The sequence below is a fragment of the Mytilus californianus genome, unplaced genomic scaffold (assembly GCF_021869535.1).
Source record: "Mytilus californianus isolate M0D057914Y unplaced genomic scaffold, xbMytCali1.0.p SCAF_17, whole genome shotgun sequence".
NCBI classification, from domain to species: Eukaryota; Metazoa; Mollusca; class Bivalvia; order Mytilida; family Mytilidae; genus Mytilus; species Mytilus californianus.
The window spans coordinates 9,726,742-9,741,544 of NW_026262659.1; the positions used below are offsets into that span (position 1 = coordinate 9,726,742).

Sequence of the window (14,803 nt, forward strand, 5' to 3'; positions counted from 1 at the left end):
ATGTGATTACTACGTTTCAAGGAGCGATTAAAGGGGCGTTGATTATAGATGGAAACACTGTATGAAGGCTGCCGTTACAAAAATCATTTGAATTGGTGTCATGATATTTACCAGTCATTAATGATAATTTATAGGTTTTTGTTTTTAGCAAATAAAGAATCTTATTTTTTTTCCTTAAGTGTTTCTTCAAAATAATGTCCTGAAAAATGAAAATCGGTTTATTTATTTCATTGCAAAAACATAATAGTGTAGAATTATTTAATTTGCGAGGATTCCAATTTTTGTGCATTCAGAAAAAAATGTAGTTTTTTGGATATATTATTTCGTGTTTTTGCGGCCAAAATCAAGCATACAATGTATGTTGTTCAATATTTGATATTTACAAATAATGGAATTCGAATCCCATATTTATCGAACATTTAAAGAACACACGTCAGGTACCTTGTTTTGTCGAAATCCAATTAAAAAATTATTTTTGTGTCAGTATAATACATAAACTAAGATATATTGAATACACGTGTACATGGTAATGAAAAACTTCAATTCGGGTGACGAAAATAAAAAGACACTGTATCTATTGTGGGTTTAACGATAATACAAATTACACAACAAAATAATTTCCAAGTTTGATTATGTTGTTGCAAAAAACAAATATCTCCATTCCAAAACCGATTTTATATAGAATCTAACTGCATGCTAAATTAATATAATAAAACTTTATTTAGAATTGATATCCATAAGAATGCATTGTTGTTCAAGCGCCTCATATATGCTTCGTGTAGGCTGTCGTTGCAAATTAAAAGCCTTGCATTTTTTATGAGTTAAACTTTATACTTACTACAAGGTCTTCGCGCTTAGTTGGACAGTCTTCTAATATTGACAGGTTTATGATAAACAGTTTTTTACCGTCCATTACTTGTTTCATTGTCTTGCCTTCTAGGAATGGCTTGATCATATCTTCAGTCACTCCAAAACTACGACATGGAAAATATAAAATAAAACTATTATTCCAAATTTATACAACATTAACGTAACATTTTTATCTGTTTGAGGTCTACTGAAAAAAGGAATATTCTTGGTAAGTAAACAGAATGTGAAATTCATTAACTGTTAATTTTTTACCAAATTTCGATTATAAAATAATTTGATATTATTGATCACAAAATATAAAATTCTACAAAAATTTAAAAAAAATGTGAACGATATGTACATACATGCCTACGAATGTAACTTAAATACGCTAATGGTTGTTATATAGATAGCTGTCATATTTTAAATATTCACGCAATATATATAGCTTATCGTACACTTCGTTTAAATTAATACAAAAATATTTGTTTAAACGAAATGTACGATAAGCTGCATAACTATCTTATATTAGATTTTTTTATAAAAATGATTCTTCATTACGATACAAACATTACCGGAATAACATGTTTCTTTGTTTACCTTTCTAATGTCGTCATATTTAAATATAAATGTTAATTTGATGAACTATGAATGTTTTCGTATTTCAGCTGATGTTTTTGACACAAATATTTGCGATCAATAGTTTCTTTAAACCGGGTTACGTAATATAATTCAGCTTTCACAAAGAAGGAGCCAATGAATTAGGGTGTTTCTGTCGAAGTGTGTCATGATATTTTAAACGATGTTTGTGGACTGTCATTTTACTCAATTAATAAATTAAAAGAAAAATTAAAATTCAATTTTTCAGATCAATTACTTCGTCGTCATTTACATGTAACACCTGATTCTAAATATTGACAGATGACACTTACTTTTGTGGAATCGTAGTGCACAGTTCTATTAATAACGAATTTAAACTACTGAGTCTCTGACGTCCAAACTGAGCATCGTCGTTGAAGTATTCTGAACTCTGTGTATAAAGGTTACAGAAATAAAAAAAAAACATGTATAATGAACTTTGTTTTGTTCGTTTTTGTTTTTTTATCTTTTATGTGACTATTCTGTATAATATATATCCAATACGCCTTTTTTAAGTATTTGTGTACTATCTTAACACAATTGACAATCATTATGGTTTCTCAGGTAGAAGTGATGTTATTTGATAAAATCCATTACACATTCTTGGCGACCACTGCAAAAATGATATGACTCGATCTGTGTAAATAACTGACTAAATACGAATAAAATAATAAACTATTCTAAAAATTTCAAACAAATAAAGCAGATAAATATATCATCCGGAAATTAATAATGAAAATAAAAAGAGGGACGAAAGATACCAGAGGGACAGTCAAACTCATAGATCGAAAAGAAACTGACAACGCCATGAGACATATGTCATGCTCCGTTAAGTGAGCATGACATTTGTCTCTAGAATAATCTCTTAACGTCCTTTTAATCATTGTAATACATGAATGTTCATGAGTGTCAAATTGAAATGCACTTTAAAATCCTATTCTTTACAAGGTCAAAATTGCTTCTGATATTAACAATTTCAATGCTGTCCAATTGCATCAATGTAAACTGAATTTAGTAAGAATGATTCGTATCATACAGGTTAACTGCCTACTAATTTATTATACTAATTGTTAGGAAGTACAGTCATACAAAAGAAGAAGTAATATTCTTCAACAAAGTAGAGTGATCGAAATTATAAATTCTTCTACATTCAGATCCGTGCTTTCCACAGAGAGTCACATATCAAACAATCATAGCATTAGCACACCACAGAGTCCGATATGCTTTTAATATCGGAAGATCCATACAATGTATTAATCACCTTAACTAACCCGTAAATTATCGTTTCATCTCGGCCTCTAGCAAATCTTTCACATCAAATATTCATGTGCGTTTAACTAGTTCATTAACTGCTATCAAAGATCTTATCATTAACTTTTGAAATTTTGTTTGCAAATGTTGTATTATCTAAATCAATGATGATGACAACTAGGTAAGTAACGATTAACACTGTAAGTATTTACCTCTGGAACTCCAAAGGCTTTAGTATACACAGTCTTGACGTCTTCAACATCCTCCCATTTGTTTTGGTTGGTCATCATCAGCTTGAAGCTTTCCGCTTTTAATTTTATGCCTTCTAAAGCAAAGTTGACCTGTTTTTAAGGGGAAAACCATTATACCATTATGTTTGGCAACTACACACTCTTTATTAATTAATCACATTTATGTCATTCGTTTTGATTCTAAATTATTCTACTTTAACACTTTCTTGTCATTTAAAATGTTTTTGTTGGTTACATGAAGCTGTCTAATTTACAATCATACCACATTTTTTATTTTCTTGCTCCGTTAAATTGTAGGTATGATTGTATCAACATAAACAAATATTAAAAATCAGATGTTCGAATGTCGTCTAGTTCCATTTACAAAAAGATGCTCCTATTTTGTATCGGTCGAAGAGCTAATATTAGCCACACGTTTCAGATAAAAACTTTGTGTTAGATCTAAATATTCCAGCCTGAACTAGTACGATTACCAACATTATGTGAGTATTTGTAACATTAGTTTAGTGCCAATGTCGTATCATTGAAATTCTTGTACCGAAATTTGAATAAAGTAGACTTGAAAATACCTGATGGATTGTCTTACATACATGTGAGTTATATTGGAATTTTATGCGACTGGCAGAGGTTTTGCTAGCTATAAAACCAGGTTAAATACACCATTTTCTACATAAAGAAATGCCTGTACCAGGACAGGAATATGACTGTTGTTTTCCATTCGTTTGATGAGTTTAAGCTTTTGATTTTGCCATTTCATAAGGAACTTTCCGTTCTGAATTTTCCATGGAGTTCGGTATTTTTGTTATTTTACTTTTGGTATTTTTGTATAAACTTTCGAAAATGTATATCTATATAATCCAAAAGTGCAAATGTTTTCTTTCAAAGGCATACCATGTATTGCATCGAAATCAAATATTTATGATCATTGTATTACATAAACTGTGAGAAACAGAGATGTATATTACTAAGAAAGCCACGTCATTTTCTTTTTTTGTTGTTGAACATCATATACTCTTATATAAAATCAGTTAACTTTATATTGACAATAGATTGTATTACAAACATTATGCACCCATGAATTAGTATTGACCATATTTTTTCTTAATATTGAAAATCATAAACTGATTTGATCAATCATTAGACTTGGTAGCCAGGATGGATTGTATAACATATATGTGAGCAATATATATTGGAAAACATTTTACTAGCATTGTGTCAACAAGAATCATTCGAGCACACATATATTGTTTCTCTTTATCAAACATTGTGTAATCTAAAGTCTTCTTTTTATTAAAAAGCCTACAACTAAATCTATATTTATATAAAAAGAACATATCCCTGGTGCATGAATATGACGTTAAAAAATATAATTCATAAATCCGGTAAACAGAATTAACTGAAACATAAAAAACGAAATTAGGTTAAAATTATCTTTAGAAAAAGCTAAAATCTAAAACAATAAAGTATTCAGTCATTTTTAGTCTTTACGTCAATGTTCAAACTTATACACTATACACTATGGTAAATTCAGTACTGTTCAGACAAATCGTTAGCAGTCAATTCAGTACTGTTCCGAAGCATTTCAGACGATTAAGTATGATGTTGAAGTGTACAGGTAATTGTCAACTATTGAAAAGTCTGAACATAGATTAAACATATCTTAATTGTAATTCATTGTAAGCGAATTGTCTGAACAGTACTGAATTTATCACACTGGGTAAGTCTAAATGTTAACTGAATGACGGACAATGACTTAGTAATTCATTGATCAGTCTAAGAGTTAATCAGATCAAAATGATCGTTTCAGTTAAAAAAAAAAGTTAACTAGTAAAGGCTAGTTCACATGCTTATATCAGTTATTAAAGAAATTCTTTTTATTCCAGACTAACATACACATTAGTACACTTCCAACGGATGAAGCGTAAAGATATTACAAATCGTCTGTGAAAACCCTTTTCAAATCCAAAAAATAGATATAGACAGGATATATCATAAGTGTGGATAGCAATGCGTGTTTACTGATAACAAATCAAAACTCACTTTGTAATGGAATGAAAATTTCTCATCTTCTGGTAATTTTTTGACCTGAAAAAAATAACATAAAATACGATGATATTTGTTTTGTCAGATAAAATTTAACAAGGTTTTTAAAATGCAATTTTTTTTCAAGAACTGATTTTGCTATTAAGATGGCATTAAAAAAATGCTCGAATGGAGTTTGGGAAATCCGTAAAGTATGACAAGGCCAATTGTGTAATGCCTTCTGTAAGTACACATTATCCGTTCACCCTTGGCATATATTGCGTCATACTAGCATCACAAAAACATAAACTACACAAAAAGGAAGACTTAAAGACAATTTCCCCTGCAAAGTAAATGCTTAAAAGTAACAGACAACAATTAAAGAATATTATTACACGAGGTTCTTTTCAAAGAATTAAACTCAAAACTGGGTAGTGTGAGCTGATGTTGAGATTCGAAGACCTAAATTTGATCTTGAGATGAAATATTAATGACGGTACCAATGTTAATGAATGAAAAAGATTGCTATTCTGTTTTAGTGTAGCCAAGTATTTGTAATTATTTGTATCATGCATACATATACCCTTCATATCAGCTATTGCAAAATGATTCTAAACCGAGTTTTTCAAAAAAGAAATTTTCGCAAAGAATTAATTCAATTGATATCAGATAAGTGGGAAAATAAGCACCGATGGTTATTTTTTTGGGGAAGAGGGTATTTATTTTCTTTGGAAATTAATATAGAATGGAAAATCAGCACCATAAAAGTTATTCTGCATTTATTTTTCATCAGAGTTTGATAACAGGTATGTCGAAATTATAACAGCAATACCTCTGACCAATTAAAAAAAATAAATGGAAAAGTCCGTATTTATAGATTTTATGGATTTATATAATACGCAAAAACAGCAATATTACAGCTCTTTTACTAACATTTTTCAACAAACACATTTAATGAAAATTTTATCAAAGTGCTAACATCACCAATCGTTCGAACATGTTCTTGAATCAGCATCAATCGGAAAATTAAGCCCTTCTTGCAAATGTCGAAATGGGGAAACCCTGTGTGATGACGCACTTGCTCTAACATTTTGAATTCTCATCAGATGGTAATTTTATGAAAAAGTTTTACATTTCATTATGTTGGACGCTTTCAAAAATCAGTGACTATCAACTTTTACTAGGATGTTGTCCCTCCGAGATAGTCGTTTAATTGAAAAAAATGAGTGTATTTACTGAAATAACTTAGGGATTGATGTCAAATAATAATATCCGCAATATCTCTAGAAACCGCTTGAGTTTTAAGTGGCAGTTGTGATGGTGGATGGATGGATTGTTTTACGGCCAGAGCAAATATATCATGAGCATAAGGGCAAGAAGATATTAGTGTGACATGAATATGAATATAAACTCTGAATTACACTAGTTAGACACGCGGAGCCAGATTTCAAACTGATTTTTTCTGTGTCATTTGGTCTCTTGTGGAGAGTTGTCTCATTGCCGATCATAGCACATCTTCTTTTTTTCATATTTATAGTACATGTAAACAAGGTAAACAAGTACGAATTTTCAAGTACAATGTATTTGGTTTAATACGGTCGGCAATCTAACCTTCCGAACCTGATGAACACATTCTTCTACGAGACCACAGAGGTGGTTATGTCCTTGGATGTTTAAATAAAATGTTCAGGGCAACAACATTCTATGCCTGTACTAAGCACAACACAATTTGTGTCAACGGATACTTCCTTCTGCTCAGTAGTTCTTTTCAATATCCTTTAGTATTCTTCAATACTTCACCAATGCATTCTGTAAAAACCATTGGTAATGTCAGTTCTCAAAATTATCAGTGACATCTGTGATCGTCCAATTTCAAGTGTAATAGTATATCAAACGGGCATTTAATTTCGATTTCAAATTGTATTCTTGGTTTAAATTTGAACTATTTGAACTAACAATGAATATCTACCTTTTTAAGCAGGTGACTACAACAAAAATGCCCGAATCGTTCAGAAGGTTAGAATAATAATTATTATTCTGTTAGAATTTACGAAGTAATCTCTTGAAGCCGTAATCACTAGTAGCAAGAGAAACGGTCATTTTGGTCTGATCAAGTCTTAATCGACTGAATTTACCGCAAGGGAAAAACGTTAAGACTTTTTCAGACTTTCAGACGCTGTTCCGATATACCGTGTTTAGTCGTGTCAAGATAAATAAGACGGAAGACTCTAGCGTTCGATTATTAATACTGCAAATATATTTTTAATATTTTTCTTAAATAGCCCTAGTATAAAATTTATCCAAAAGATATTGATACTTCCTCTATTGAAGCTGCATTCTCGGATTTTGATCTTGAGGCAAAAGTAGAGAAGTCGACATATTGAAGATTGTTAAGTCTGTCATTTTTGTTTAACGTTTGTTCCGTCAGATCCGTTTCATTATTGAGAAATAAATGTTTGTTGATATAATAGTAACTTCTCAGTCTAATATAAATACCATTGGCAAAACATCGCATGCGATTTACCTGTCTATTAATGTGATTCAAAATTAACTGTTAACTGTTAAGCCTAGTCCTTACCTGAGCAGGTAATCCAGGTATCTGAACCTGTAGCTGATATTCAGCCTGAATGGCCCGCAACTCCAATTTTCTCGTTTCTAAGAATAGATCGTCTTGTGGTAAACATGTGTCATGATTGAAAAAGTAACGACCATTTGCTTTGATCCATTTCATTGCTGGGAATACGAATGTGATGCTGTTTTTCTTATTGGTGACTTCAATCCAATCTAAATACCAGTTGCTATACAAACCACAATTGTCTCGCCGTAGTTCAATTCTCTGGACTTCAGAAATGTTGACTTCGGAATCAATAGAAAATTTATCAATCTCACCTCTTTCAAAATCGTTTTTAAAAAAGTTATCAAGTGTGCACTCTTTTGTCTGGAGACCTTTTCCATGCAGAATGATATAGACATTAGCATCTGTCCCCGATCCCTTTTGGTCTCCAGTCTTGACTGTAATGTTATATGACGCTGTTAATGAAATAGAAAAATAGATATATTTGATTAGCATGAGAAACACAAATTGTATGCATCATTTTTTAATCAGGTTGAAAACGCACTCTGATCATTTACAGTATATTTGTATCTTATTACAGTCAGCCATGTTCACTCTTAATTTATTTGTTTTAAGTTAACTTTTTTCATTTAAGCCATATACCACCTCAGCAAATTAAGTTGTTTCAAACACATGTTCAGCCCTTTCACGCTTCATAGACCCTTTTGGTATTAAATATAGTTCAATATTTTGTACTTTTATTGAATATTATCAATATTTGTTTTTATTAACTTCTAAATTTTCGTCATGAAAGGCAACGTTTTAATATTTCAGGAATATTCTCTTTTCCATTGATACAAATTTAGAACAGATGCTGGTACAACTTTTTCCTGGTCTATTATCTTTCTACAGTAAACCATAGATGTATATAAACTCATCATAGATACCAGGATTGAAATTGTGTACGCCAGACGCGCGTTTCATGTACAATAGACTTGTCAGTGACGCTCGAATAAAAATAAAATAAAATGCCCAAATAAGTACGAAGTATGAAGAGCACTGAGGACTCAAAATTTCTTAAAGTTTTGGCAAATACACCTAAGGTAATTTATTCATTGGTGTTGAAAATCCATAGTATTTCAAGATTCAGAATTTTGTATACAGATAATTTATAATTATGACCATATCAATGATAATTCATGTCAACACAGAAGTGTTGATTATGAGAACACAATGTATATAAAAAATAAATCATCAAAATATATTTATTGCCTATAATACATATTTGAGATTTTTTGTAGTATATAAAAATTCATTTCAAAGTAAGCATACAATGTAATGACAAATTAATGTATGGACTTTTTTGCTATTTTTGCATTATCAAATTCTTCCAATGGAAAGATTCGTAATACAGTTTATATTCACGTTCTTAAATTTGTTCAAGTAATGCTTAAAGGCCTATGAAACATTAACAATATTCATACAAGCATATAAACATACACGCAAAATATGAATTATGAGTTATTCATTTTATATTCTGAGGTTATTATGATTAACAGCTTAAATTTCTGTTCTTTTTCTTAATCAACAATTACATAATTACATACTCCATATTTCATATACATGTACTAGTACATTAAAAAAATATAGTGTCTTTTAAATCAAGTTGGTAGGCTTCTCGCCTTGGATAATGTAAAACTGGATTAAGGCTCCGTGTTGAAGACCGTACTTTGACCTATAATGGTTTACTTTTATAAATTTTGACTTGGATGGAGAGTTGTCTCATTGGCACTCATACCACATCTTCTTATATGTATATAAGACATTGTAAAATAATATGATTAAAATCATATATTTCATTTAGCACTATTATATCTGGCTGTTGCAAAACCGAAGTATAGAAGATCTACTAAAGACATTTTATTTGGAGTCATGTTGAAATTCCCTGTTACCATCATTTCAATTTTTTCCCTTCAAACGTTTTAGTGTTATTTATTATAAACTTTTCATCACAATTATCTGATAAACTGCGAAATAATATTGAATTGAGTCCAGAAATACTTTTTTAACCATTGAATTACCCGGCATTGTTACATTGTTATCTATGTCAAGACATTTGTTGTTTCAGATCTTACCAATTTTAATAAATTTAGATTTTCCATCATTTCATTTTTCGGACGTAAACGTTTATTGTTGCGAATTGTCCGCTATTGATCTGATGATGCTTAAGTATGGTTTCAGCGTTGGCCGTGTCGTTGACCTGTGATTTGACGTAAAAATGTCATTGTTGATGTTCGAACATACGTTTGTTTATTTTTAATGATGTGCAACAAGTGATAGTTTTAATCATATATATCAGAGATAACAACAGCCGTATAACAATGGTACAATTAATGTATTCTTGACATATTACCTATTGAATTCAAAAGGAAGCATTCACTAGAAGAAAAACTTGACTTCCAACACAAACAGTAATAGAACGCATCATTCCATACTGTCTTTTTCGCTCGGTTTTAGAGAACGTCACCATTCAGGCTATTTAAAAAGACTTATTAGCTAAAGGAACATATTTCCCCTTTGAGATGAAAACGTTCATTTTAGCTCTGATTGATAGCTGTCTCATTGGCAATCATACCATATCTCCTCCTATTTAGATAAACATGATGAAGGTATTGAAATGATCATTATCCAATGCGAAATTATTTCCAAATTTGCATGTTTTAGTTCACTACCATCGCGCGTTTTATTTAATCAATTATATCTTTCATACCGTTTGTAAAGGTCAATCTTGGTTTTACATCAGGTTTGATAAATTTAAAACTGAAGCTTTGTTAGCTCAAATGCTATAGAAATGTCTCCCTTTGACACTTGATTTCAAGGGATTTCAATTTCAACATTATAACAATGTTGTAGACATGAAAATGCAGTCAAAATTTTATAGACATAATTAAGAGTCGATATATGAATATTCATGGGAAAAAGATTTAAAATAAAAAGTATCAAAAAATATATAGCAAATTTAATTACTGTCAAAAGATGTGTTACATATCATCTCCCTTCAGCGTCTGTCCGTTATACGCCCGAAAGGGTTTGCTTCTCTTATTGTTAAATCTATTCTTGTATAATATCACGGACATTTCTTCCTTGTTCTAAAACCGTTTTTTGTTCAAATTGTTATGTGTTTCTTTGTAGACATTTTATTTCATCTTAAGGTACCTGTCTCTGAGAAGATACTCTATATAACTTTACATTTTGATTAACGATCTATATGTTTATTTGTTAGTGCGCATGGTCAATTTTAAAAATCGTCAGACGTTTGACGTGAAATTAGGGGCATTTAGATAAGATTAAAGACATAAATATTGATGTTTTAAAAATATACTCACATTTGAAGGCGTCGGATAGCTTTTTTTAAAGATAGTACTTGTTTTATTTTATTTTTTTTATTTTTCTCATATTACGCAGAACATATATTGCATATTTTGCAGATTTTGTTTCTCTGAAATTATTTTTTGTCGGTGAATTATCCGTCTCATTGGTGTATATCCAATAGCTCCATGTTCTTACTTATAGAATCAATAACAAATAAGTTTATTTCTAGAATGTTTTAAAGTCTTTGAGAAATGTGACATCCATCATGTCGGATTATCATTTCGTGACATATTATATGAATAAGTAAAATTGTTTAAAGTTTTTAGAAAATCTCATATTGCATGGCGATGTTATTCAATGTTTTCATCTATGGTGAATTTATTCTGATGATCTTGAATAACAGACAACAATGCACAGACTATGCAGGTAAAATTTGCTCTAAATTTTATGTTCCCACGTGATAGTTTTGATTTAAAAAGAAAGTAAACTACATTTATGAATACATTATTCTCAAAAACTGTGCATTCATTTATTTTGTTGGTTCCAATTTTCGTGGATTAAGAATATTTCCGAATACATACCGTGGATTGAGTATTTTCATTGTGCACTAATGTTCGTGGATTTCGTGGGTACAGGTAAACCACGAATTTTAAATGAATGATTCTTTAAACCAAACCAATGAATTTAAAGACGCTACTGGTTTCTTTAAGAAGCAATTTGAATCTCAACCTAGGGCATACACTAATGATGTACGACATTTTCATGAATTTCTAAAATTTAACATACTTTTGGATAGAGGAGTTTATGCAAATCAAAATAAAAAAGTGCACTTGCATTATACTGTGCAGTAGAGATGTTGTTTTTTTTTAAATCAAGGCGACAGAAGTTTAAAGATGTTAAAACCTCGTTAATCGATTAGGATGAGATAAATCAAGGTAAAGAACAAAAACTGATAGAATAGCATGAACTCCAAAAGGAGCGAGACTGGGTGCATAGACAGAGTAGGCATCTCCTGCAATGACTGTTTCCCCCGCCTATGCGATCGCATACTCAGTAAAAATATTAAAATTTGAAATAAGACACAATCTATAAAATTACAGATCAACCGACAATACTGGTAAGTTAAGACACCGACACAATGCATTGTTCAACCGGCAACCGGCAACCAGTGAAATAGGTCACTTTGAATTACAGTCTTGAAATTTAGCAGACAATATTGTTAGCAAGGTTGCGCCTGTCAAATTACCTGACAGTTCCTGAGCGGGATTAAATTTGGGTCGATTGGCACACACATTTTATTATTGTAGGAGGAGAGGAAGGGTAAGCAGCGTTTATCTTAAACGCCTTTCATTGTAACTTGTTAATGTCACTTTTAACTTTTTGGAGGAAATGTGGCGCAAAGAAAATGTGCAGTATACTAGTATATTTAACAGAGGGACATATACAGAGACTTACGGGTCACAACCTTCAGGTATGATAAGGGGGATACGAACTGGTCAAGGAACAGTTACCCACAGATCAGATACTGCCAAGAACTTGGGGCGTTGCTAATAGGTACAGCGAGGGCAGACGCCACCGTCTCATTACAGTAACCCTAAGGACACTGACAGAGAACTAGGGCATGGTTCACAGATAAACTAAGCGGGATACGCCAATGTCTTGGTACAATGAGCAACGGGAATCTAATAGGGAGATCGCGACCCCAGCACCTTGGTACAGTCGTGTTTACTAGGGGTCAGGGAAAGGGAAATCGCAACAACATACGTTACAGACGGGACACGTATAGGCATTAGGAAAGAGTAAGAAGCCAAGACGCCCAGATAACATAGAAAACATCCAGGGGCCCACCAAAGGGTAAACCATGTGTCCTACAAAAGACTCTCAAATATTACGAGTCTTCTAATTAGCAGGCTTGCTGTGCTTAGTTCTCTAGACTTGTGGAGGTAAGTGAGTGGTCCCCGAAAAAGTGCAAGGACCAATTTAGCTGGTCCTTGGACAGAAAACCCAGTGAGTGCTACGCTTTGTTGGTGGAAAGGAAGCAAGACTTTTCCTACTTAAACCTTGTTAATACCTTGTTAATACGTTGGCAAAACGTTTTGGGTTCAACGAATTGACCGCAACGTCCCAGGTCCAGTTCAAGGATGCCCGGCAAAGTCGGGAGGAGACCCTAGAGGACTGGGCCGACGGAGTCTTGTCCACACAAACAATGCAAGGTGTTCTGTCACCTGCACAAGAAACATTTGTGCCGACATGCGGTCATGCGGTTTTACCAGAGTTCGGCAAACAGGAAGGCGGGTTTGTTAGCCTCTAATGTTAAACCTTTAACTATTGTGGATGCTGTAGATAAAATTCGGTGGCACTAGCATAACCATCAGGCAGTCTATGTTAGGTCCGTTGAAAAGGTAAACTGTTAATGCCCAGATAGCAGTAGTATGGAGGTTGAAAACTACTAGGTTGGTGCAACCACATAGTCAGAGGCCATGAGAATCGTCTCCATTAAAGAAGTAAATGAGTTGAAGGCCAATCTTAGCAGCTTCAAGGGGAAGTTAAAGGGCACACTTGGGAACTTAATGTTTAAATTAAGGCAATTACCGTTAGATGTAAAGGGGAATGCTTGTTCTAACTCACGGAGTCCTTCTTCCGGAGTAGTGGGTGTTACCATTGTCGAGATGTAGGCCATTTTAAGAGGAAGTGTCCGAAGATTATTGGGTCTAGTTCTAGACAAGGTGGCCAGAATTTCACTTTTGAAGAAACAAAAAGGTCATAAACTCGACCAACGAAGTCTAATGTTAGCCCTAGGACAGGAAGTTATAGAGACCTTCAAATCTTGTTTACCCATTTAGAGGAAGGGTTGCTCATTATTGGCCTCATTCTAATGTGAAATCATTCAGGATCAGGTAGAGGGTTTGGGACAATTTTAAACCTTTCAAACTCCGTCACTTGTCATAGGGACTGTCGATATTTCAGAGGTAACATTAGGGTTCCTGAAGGTAGTGATTAAAAACCAAATTCTAGGAGGGGAATCCAATACATAACACCAGCCCCGCAATATCATGGTCCAAGTGAAGACCCTTTTAAGCGATTAGAGGTATTCCTTCCTATGCAGTCATTTGAACATAAGTCTCAGAAACTAAGGTACAAAGCTCTTAGCCAGCTTCAGAGCCATGTTGGGGTCATAGGGCAATCTGCGACTTTAACTAAAGGTAAAAATGAAGAATCAGATGTGTCATAGGCATCCTTAGGGGTAGTACAAAATCAAGGATCAGATCCCTTGTCAGAGAAAGGGAGTTCTCCAAAACACATGTGATTAGTTTCACCAATTTCAACAACATTGTAAAGTTTGTTGTAAAATGATCCCAGTAATTGGATATAGTGCATTACATTAACCTTTTGTTAATCTGACCGTTAAATTACCATAAATGTGGAATGACAAATCATAAATTTTTAACTCAAACATCTGTATCTCTGGAATGGCGGTAATATTTTGTGTGAATTGGTGAAAACAAATTTGAGTTTTGTAGAAAGTGTTCATGAACAAACTACAATATATCATAAAACGTCCCAACTAAGATGGGTTTTAAGTACCACACTAACGAGTATTTGCACACAGGAAAAACATAACCCATTTCTCTTACTTAAACAACCACATACCTCACATCTTACCTTAAAGTATAATACAGCAACGCACTCCAAATCGTTTTATAAAACTAAAACCTGAGTCACAATAAGAAACAGACGCTCAGCTGTAACCATCCAAGAGTATATGAACAGAAATGTACTTATGTCATGTAAGCAGACGCAACAATTTTGTAATGAACTGATGAAGACGAAATTACTATTTGACATGCACTTGAGCTAAGGCATT

General features: G+C 32.6%; 2 protein-coding genes across 12 annotated transcripts in view; both read right to left on the bottom strand.

The window, feature by feature from the left end:
- LOC127726388 (allene oxide synthase-lipoxygenase protein-like) overlaps positions 1 to 14,803 on the bottom strand; it is a 110,684-nt gene that overhangs the window by 81,967 nt on the left and 13,914 nt on the right. The gene's annotated exons all lie outside the window — the stretch shown is intronic.
- Positions 1 to 14,803, bottom strand: part of LOC127726375 (allene oxide synthase-lipoxygenase protein-like) — a 97,263-nt gene that overhangs the window by 17,082 nt on the left and 65,378 nt on the right. For 2 of the 11 annotated variants that reach the window (XM_052233748.1, XM_052233749.1), the window contains exons 3-7: positions 7,591 to 8,042; positions 5,031 to 5,075; positions 2,952 to 3,080; positions 1,782 to 1,879; positions 839 to 974 (exon numbers count right to left, since the gene is read on the bottom strand). The exons of the other annotated variants lie outside the window; for them this stretch is intronic. In XM_052233748.1, the coding sequence (XP_052089708.1) occupies positions 839 to 974; positions 1,782 to 1,879; positions 2,952 to 3,080; positions 5,031 to 5,075; positions 7,591 to 8,042 (860 nt within the window). The remainder of the gene's footprint in view (positions 1 to 838; positions 975 to 1,781; positions 1,880 to 2,951; positions 3,081 to 5,030; positions 5,076 to 7,590; positions 8,043 to 14,803) is intronic. 11 annotated transcript variants of the gene reach the window in all.